Source organism: Pelophylax lessonae, assembly GCF_965119305.1.
Source record: "Pelophylax lessonae genome assembly, chromosome: 1".
Taxonomy (NCBI): domain Eukaryota; kingdom Metazoa; phylum Chordata; class Amphibia; order Anura; family Ranidae; genus Pelophylax; species Pelophylax lessonae.
Window position 1 is genome coordinate 609,320,748 of NC_138768.1, and position 8,931 is coordinate 609,329,678.

At 45.2% G+C, this 8,931-nt stretch overlaps 1 protein-coding gene across 1 annotated transcript in view; it reads left to right on the forward strand.

Annotated features, from left to right (window-relative positions):
- Positions 1-6,974, forward strand: part of HADH (hydroxyacyl-CoA dehydrogenase) — a gene marked incomplete at its 5' end in the record, with an annotated part of 41,538 nt that extends 34,564 nt beyond the window's left edge. The window contains one exon of the mRNA XM_082243463.1: positions 6,831-6,974. Within this exon, the coding sequence (XP_082099589.1) occupies positions 6,831-6,949 (119 nt within the window). The 3' untranslated portion in view covers positions 6,950-6,974. The remainder of the gene's footprint in view (positions 1-6,830) is intronic.
- Between the last annotated feature and the right edge of the window lie 1,957 nt (positions 6,975-8,931).

Genomic DNA, 8,931 nt, shown 5'->3' on the forward strand with positions numbered 1-8,931 from the left:
AATTGCAAAATATGCCTTGTCTAGACCCTAAGACTTAGTATAACTAAAGAGGAAGTTAATGTGCGATAAAGAATGTATCTTTAGCTAAGGTGTGAAAACACTGAAAAAACATATCGGGTGATTTACTTAGGTCATTGTTCGTGTTTAACTAAAGACTTAAAGTAACCTTAACTGAAACAAGTCATTACAAGTCAGAGTTGTAAGAAAGAAAATGGTGTTACACAGGTCAAGCTAGAAAATGGTTGCCAGCAACTAGAAAGAGGTCCTGTCATTCCCCTTCAGCAGCCATTTTTGTGTAGCCCTATGGAACTACACAGGCAGCGTGACCTTTCACATTCTACCCAGGCTGATGTCATATCGTGTGACTTTCATTTTCACTTTCCTGCTGCACAGATCGGCTCTGCAGGTTTCTCAGAGAGGTGGTAAAGTACTGGGTCTCTGTGGGCATATCACTGCACACTCTGCAATCTGAATATATTTAAGGGGACTCCGCATTCCACGGTGATCGGCAGTGGGGACCGTGCTCTTATAGAGACAGTACACCTGTTTTATTTTGAACTAATTATGGAGTCCCAGGCAGCGGTTTCACCCTCAGACCCCCTTAGTGCGACTAACAGACCTTCCATATCGCAGCCACTGGCTGCAATTTTAGCAGCACTGGAAAGCCTGGGGACCAAAGTCGATTTTGTGATGAAAAAGCTTAATAGCCGAAAACGGCCACTGCCTTCACCGTCATCGGTGGGGTCCTCTGATTCAGAGGCTGATATGGTCGCCACAGATGCCCCCCCTCCTTGAAGGATCGCTGTCCTCGCAATCGGATGGTCAAGAGGACCTGTCCTCTTCAGCTTGAGCGCAGGAATGCGCTTTTGTGGAAGCCCTGATTGTTTCAGTAATGGAAACTATAAAAATGGCAGATGAGCCCACACCGACAGGGACACGGGTGTCCTTTGGCTCCCACAAAATCCAAAAATCGGGCAAGGTTTTCCCTTGTCCCGACAATTTTCATGATATTCTAGTAGTGCCTAAGTGCTTTAAACGCCATTATCCCTTTGCAGAGACCGTTTTAAACCGTTGGATGGTACAGTTTAAGGTGGATCACCCTGTATCCAGGTTGAACAAATCTACTACAGTGCCTCTAGATGATTCTCCGGTGTTTTCCGACCCGGTGGACAGGCGGGTTGAATCCCTTTCAACCCACCTTCATGTGTTGGCGGGGGGGTTCAATCCTGAAACCGATTTTTGTGTCTGTTCTGGTGTCACAGACGGTTACGGAATGGGTAAAGGTTTTTCGAGGGAGCCTAGCTCACTTAGTTTCCCGGAGTTGATGGAACTTATGGATCCGATGGCCCAGGCCCTGGTGTTCCTGTGTGATGCGTCCTTAGATGTAGCTCCCCTGGTGGCCAGAGTGTCGGCTGTGGGGATTGCCATAAGACGCATGGTTTGGCTGAAGAGCTGGTCGGCAGACCAGGCTTCCAAGAAGGCCTTAACGGATCTCCCTTTCCTGGGAGAGCGATTTTTTTTCTTTTTTTTTTTTTTTGCTGACTCGCTGGATGAGTTGATCAAAGGTCTAACTGGTGGGAAGAGTACTCTTCTTCCTCAATCCTCCAAAGGTAAGGCGCCCCGTAGTAAGCGGGGGGCCTATTTTCACTGCTCATAGACGGTTTTTTCGTGCCTCAGGGGCGCAAGACAAAGGTAAGCCGTTCAGGGTTTCTGGAGGGGCTAAAAAGCCATGGCCAGACAAGACCAAGACCAGCCAGTCTGGTTCTGTGGGCAAGTCCTCTTCAGCATGAAGGGGCGACCTCACCCGTTTCTGGGGTGGGGGGACATCTGCACTTCTTTCAGGAACCCTGGACTTCCTTCAAATGGGTTCACAAACTTATTCGTTCCGGGTACAAGATCGAATTTCGGTCCCCACCGGTGGACAGGTTCTTTCCGTCACATCTTCGCCTGTCTCCGGATCGTTTCAAGAATCTCCAAGACACAGTGCATGATCTCCTTGCTCAAGGAGTGATTGTGGCGGTTCCTCCGCAGGAACGCTTTCACGGTTTCTATTCAAACCTGTTCACGATGCCCAGAAAGGAGGGCAAGGTGCGTCCAATCCTGGACCTCAAGGCTCTGAACCACTTTGTGCGAGTGGAGAAGTTTCGAATGGAATCCATTAGGTCGGTGGTAGCATCTTTAAATCAGGGGGATTGTCTGGCTTCCATCGATATCAAAGATGCGTATCTACACATCCCTATCTACGGTGGACACCAGCGATTTCTCCGCTTTGCGGTGACAGAGGAACATTTTCAATTTGTGGCATTACCCTTTGGTCTTGCCTCCACTCCCAGAGTCTTTACCAAGGTACTGGCTCCGGTATTGGCTTTGTTGCGTCAAAAATGGATTGCGATCCTGGGATATCTGTATGATCTATTGAGAGCGGACTCTCCCTCAGCTTTGTTGGGCGACCTGTCAAAAACAGTTCAGACCCTTCAGGAATTCGGGTGGACTATCAATTAAAAAAAACCTGCTCTGACGCCTTCAGTAATGTTGGCTTTTCTGGGGCTGAAGCTAAATTCCATCTTGGTGAGGGTCTTTCTTCCTCAGGAAAAACTTCAGAAGTTGTAGGGGTCGATCCGGTTGCTGTTGGAAACCAATCTGTCCTCACTACGGACTTGCATGAGAGCCCTGGGTCTGAGGGTATCAACCTTCGAGGGGGTTCTGTTTGCTCAGTCTCTCGAGACCTCTGCAAAAGGAGGTTCTTACCAAATGGAACAGGGATCCATAGCCTTTAGACAAAATGATACGCTTGAGCCAACTCACGAGGTCTGCTCTATCCTGGTGGATCTAGTCGCCAGCATTGTGTCAGGGCAGGTCCTTCCTACCACTGTTTTGAACGGTGGTCACCACGATTGCCAACCTGTCAGGCTTGGGTGGAGTGCTGGGGAAACTCTCTGCCCAGGGGACCTGGTCAACAGAGGTGTCTTCCTTACCGATCAATATTCTGAAGCTCAGAGCAATCAAGCTTTGCCTGATCCACTGGATGAATCGACTACACAGTTCTCCGGTTTAGATCCAATCAGACAATGCCACGGCTGTGGCTTACATCAATCATCAAGAGGGCACCAAGAGTGTCCTGGCAGCCAAGGAGGTGGCAGAGATTCTGGTATGGGCAGAAGATAATGTTCCGTCTCTTTCCCAGTCCACATTCCGGGTGTGCAGAATTGGCAAACGGATTACCTGAGTTGTCAGGTGCTGGATCAAGGGGAATGGTCCCTTCTTCCGGAGGGGTTTCATCTCCTCTGTGTCCGGTGGGGGCTCCAGAGGTAGACCTGTTTGCGTCTCACCTCAGCAAAAAAGTCCAGAGGTTTGTGGCCAGGTTTCAGGATCCTCTGGCCGACGCCACAAACGCCTTGGTGGCTCCTAGGAGCCAGTATCGACTGATCTATGCCTTCCCTCCGATAAAACTCTTCCCAAAGCTTCTCTGCTGGGTGGCGGTGGAAGGAATTCCGATCATTCTGGTGGCTCCAGACTGGCCTCATCGGTCTTGGTACGCAGACCTTGTAAAAATGGTTGCCGATCCTCCGTAGAGACTTCCTCTGAGGGAGGATCTGCTGTCCCAGGGACCGATCTTCCATCCTGCTTTACGATTACTGGCTTTAATAACATGGATGTTGAGAGATAGGGGTCTCTCTGAATCTGTGATTCCTACTCTGTTGAAGGCTAGGAAGGCGACTTCTAGGATAGATTTATCATCGTACGTGGAAATCATACATTTCCTGGTGTGAATCGCTGCAGCTGCACCCTCGCTTGTTTTCTATAGCTAGGGTTTTGGCTTTTTTACAAAAAGGGATTGAGCAGCGGTTGGCCTTGGGCACTATCAAGGGCCAAGTGTCGGCCTTGGCTATTTATTTCCAAGGTCCGTTGGCTGCTATTGCCTTGATTTGCTTTTTTATTCAGGGGGTGCTTCATCTGGCTCCCCCACGGAGATCCTTGCTGCCTCCGTGGGATCTAAATCTGGTTTTGTCTGTCCTTAAAAAGCCTCCTTTTGAGAACATTAGGGGGATTTCTCTGCTTTCTTTATCCAAGAAGGTTGCTTTTCTGGTGGCAATTACTTCTGCCCACAGAGTGTCTGAGTTGGCAGCGCTGTCCTGGTGTTCCACAGAGATAAAGTGGTACTCCAACCTAATCCGTCTTTTCTCCCTAAGGTGGTATGTGATTTCCATCTAAATGAAGACACTGTGTTGACTTCACTCTGTCCTAAGCCTAGGCATCCCAAGGAAATTGCTTTGCACTCTCTGGATGTGGTTTGGGCGGTCAGGGTTTACCTGACGGTCACTGAGTCTTTGAGGAAATCGGATGCTCTTTTTGTCCTTACTGAGGGATCACGTAAAGGTTTACCTGTGTCCGCTGTGACCTATATCCAGATGGAGAGAAAAGTATTTTACGGTAAGTTCTTACAAAAATCCAGTTTTTATCGATTTGTTGCTGCATCTGTTCCCTGCCAGTCCTGCACTGGGAACTGAGCAATCAAACACTGCTGAACCCAGAGTTCTCCCCTCCGCTCTGAGCAGAAAGCCATGACTGTCAGTATGTGGCTCTCTGCTGTATCCCTCCAGCGCTCACTGGAATGCTAGGCTATAGAGGGGGTGGGAGGGGCTGGCTCAGTCTCCCACTGGCTTGCTGAGAGGCTGAGCCAGCTGCCAATCTATCCTTCTGAGTGGATCCCGACTGTGATGTCAGCTGTCAGCAGAACTTAGCCTGCTGTTTGCTGAAAACAGGTCACAGGATTGCAGAACGAACTGCACTTCTGTGATCCGTGCTCAGGTTTGTCTAGTTACAACTAGCTTTATTGTTCTTTGAGCTTCAGAAACAAAATAATCAGAATTTCTATAATTACAGAACTTAGTGGGCAAGTTTACAGTGATAGAACATGACAATTAAAATCTGAGCTTGTGTCTAGCTTTCCCCCCAAGAAGAAAATAATTATGAATTGAAAAGCTGCCACCACTCTGTGTCTCTCTGCAAAGTAACATGCTCTGACTTCCTCAAGGTTTGCAAGACCCCTTTGAAGGCAGGTGCTCCCTGCACCAAGAGCAATCACAACAGTGGCAGAATTGCCATTACTTTCTCCAGTAGTGTAAAGTAAGGAGGTGGTAACATGACTTATGAGGAAGTTGTTTATCAACAAGGAAATTAAAACTGGAGAGGACTGGGAGCAAGCAAGATGGATGGAGCCAGTTACTGAGCAGAGAGACTCCAATGTGCAAGAAAACTGAAACTGGGGCAGACATTTCCGCAGATCAGCGACTTTAAATACAAATCTGCAATCAAGCGAATTAAAGAAAATTAGTATGAAAATTAAAAATGTGAACTGACAGCGCCTGTTGCTTCTGAAAGATGACAACACTGCTTCTCCATGGATACAGTTCAGTAAATTAGTGTTGTCACTCGACAGTTTGTTACTGGCATGATGACCTGCTGAAATAAAGTGGAAAAAGCCTTTAAAAAGAAAACTAATGTAGTGACCATCTAGGACTGGTAGACTGCAACATATTACATTTTGTTCTTATTTTTAGACACATTGTAAAGGATAACTATACTAAAAGTATAGTTATCCTTTAACCTTAGCTGTCAATTTGCCTGCTTTCTTGTGTATTTAACATTCTGGTTAAATCCATTTTATTTAAGAGGTGTATCACTACAAAATGAATGAAAATCTTTAGGGGTGAAAATGTATATAAAGTATTGCAAGAAGGCCATTGGACACAAGGATTGTCCATTTTGCTTCTCCATGGTATGGACTAGTGGTGCGCATCTTCACTGGTCTCACAATTCATTCAAATACGATTATCCTGTCTTCGATTCAATTCCGCAGTGCATCACGATTACTGCCCATGATTTTTATCAAAAAATTCAAGCAGTCAACAAACTCAATTTTTATTTCTTATCTGCTCTTAAAAGAAAAAAGAAAAACAACTTGCATGTAGCAAAGTCTGAACCCAGCAGACAACAACATTATTTATTTTGAACAGTAAATACTAAATTTCACAGCCCCCCTTTACATTTCACAGCCCCCCTTTACATTTCACAGCCCCCCTTTACATTTCACAGCCCCTTTCATTATACATCCCCCCTGCACTTCGAGGAGACCCCCTGCACATTAAATAGCCCCCCTGCACTCCCAGGAGACCCTGTCAGAAAAAATCACTGCCAGACCCAATGTTTCATGGATTCTTCCTACTCTGTGTAAGTGTCAATGTGTAAACTGATGCCTCTAAATACCTTATTATCTTTGTTGTTTTATGGCCAGTCACGTCATCACTCTCCTCCAATTTTAAAACTACAGCCTGAGGAGAAGGATGAGAGTAGCTGGCGGAGGGCACGTGACCAGCCATGAAAGAACGAAGATAATAAAGTATTTAGAGGCATCGGTTTACATTGACATTTGCACAGAGTAGGAAGAATGCATGAAACAGAGGCTGGCAGTGATTTTTATTTATTTTTTTTACTTGAAAGTACGCTGGCAGGGCTGTCCCAGGAGACGAGCCAGGGTGATGTTATTTATGGAATCTTGATGCAGCCCTTCTCTGCATAGATGCAGAATCATTCAAGGCTGCATCGCTATTCATCTATTCCACAATTATTTTCAACAACCCTAGTATGGACAGTTATACTATTTGGCTGCAGAAGTTGCCTGCCTATCTCTATGCTTCTTTTTGAAAAAATAGATTGAAAACCTCCTTTATCCTCCACCATAGTCCACCTGCATGTGACACCTTGACATGTAGTCTTGCCTTTATATATGTAAATCACTGTTCAGCTAACATATTCCACTTGCCTTTTAGGTTGGCACCAGATGGAACCGGAAAACAATCTCTTTGCGCCCAGTGAGTTGCTTAATAAACTGGTGGCTGAGAACAAGCTGGGAAAGAAGACTGGAGAAGGTTTTTACAAATACAGATAACCGGCTTACCACTCTGCAGACGTCCTTTTTTATAAAGCTTTCTGCTTGCCTCACGGTGACTGTGACAGTGGCTTCTTGTCGAGTGGCCAAATTTACCATAGTAGTTTTTTCTACACTCTTCATGTCCACACTAGTGCCTTAGAGCAAAGATTGTTTCTGTTCATTATAAAAAAAAAAAAAAAAAAAAAAGCCTTTTGTACAGACGCTTTCAGGTATTGAAATGTCATAACCAAGCCAGAACCAATAAAAAAAAAAAATGGTAATTTATTTCTGTATGAGATTTTTTTTGTTTTTGTTTTTGAAGGTGGAAAATGTGAAAGTGACTCTTAACCTGTACCCGCTGATGGTACGCATATATGTAGCCTCTCGACGGGTGGGCTTTAACACCAATATTCGGCCTTATGTAAACACCTTTCTGTGTGAGAGCTCATGCCCTGCGCACTCCCAGTACAGTAACTGATGGGGACCGCATAGCTCCTGATCCATACTTGTGTTTGGAAGCTTTCTGATCGCGTGACAGCCAATCACAGCGCTCACATGACCTGAATGCCTGCCTCTGCCTCCCAGCATTTAGAATCTCTTAAAGAGTCGGAAGGTGGTGGCGGGAAGAGTTTAAACGCTAGTAGTTAGTGCAATAAATTATTATTTTTTGGTACTGGAAATGATGATTGCTGTTGCCTATTTACGTAGCTCATGCATTTTTTCAGACTAATGTCTCTTCCACAGAGAGAGACACATGAGGGTCAGTTTTGGTAGAAGCCAGTTAACCCTCCAGCATGTTTCTGTGTCATGGAAGAAAACTTTAGGGACCATACACATGTTAATGCGTGCTGTATAAGGGCATGGGCTGCCAACACACTACAACAAAGCCAAACAATGGAAATTTACCATGTATGTAACAAACCTGCACGCTACTAAAAAAATTGTAAAAAATAAAAAAGCCACTGGCACTACTCACAATCCCATAGATGCGTTACAACCACTAGTGTTATTTACAAACTGTGCCCAATATTACACTATTTTAATATTTACAATGTGCAATAAATGGTGTGAACAAAGAAAATAAAATGCAAATGTCAAAAAACATACATCAAATAAGTGCAGTCCAAACCGAAAAGTGTCCGTGCAAATGGAAGAAAACAGCCTTCTTCACATAAATAGGATCCACATATTGGTGTCTTTTACCCCATCCGCTCCTTACTTAGTGCTCAAAAATGGTGAAAACAAATGTGTCACCGCAAAATGCCCCCCATACCCCCCCCCCCCCCAGAGTAATCTCACCTGATGTAATGCGACCACTACAGCCAAGTAGGGACAGAAACTGCTTTTTAGCCTCTCCAGGGCAACAAATTAGCCCATTCCAAGCCTCTTCTCCACTATCTCCTCTCAAATAGCCCATGACATCCACAGTATATATAAAAGGAAAATCTAATAGTGCTTAAATCATTTAAAAAAGCAATTTATTGCATACACACATGCACAAGGTACTCACATTTCACTGGTGCTTCCAGTGCATCAGTCTATAACCAGCATAAACCTCCATTATTTTGAGGTCTCTCCCTCACTCCACACAAACCTCGCAGACAACTTGCCGGCAGCCAGCTCCACGCTAGTTCCAGGTGTCATCACCGTCCGTGCCCCTCCCCTACGTGTGTGGACACAGGGTCACGTGTCTTCCTCAGGGGGATTTCTTTTGTAAAAGTGTTATGAAACTTTTCAGCAAGCTTTGAGCAGCTTCCTCTAAGCCTTTAAAGCACCCTTCAGTTCCTGTTGAAAAATATTATACACAGATCCTAATGGGAGTGCTGATAGTCATTTTAAACAAGCTGCTAGCAGGCGTTTAACATGCTTTAAGTAGTGCTGAAGCCAGCTTAGCCGCTTCTTTAAAGTGGCAATCAGCACTCCAATTAGGTCTGTGTTCAAAATTTACAAACTGGAGTTGAATGGTACTTTTAAAAACTACAACAAAGCTCACTGAAAGC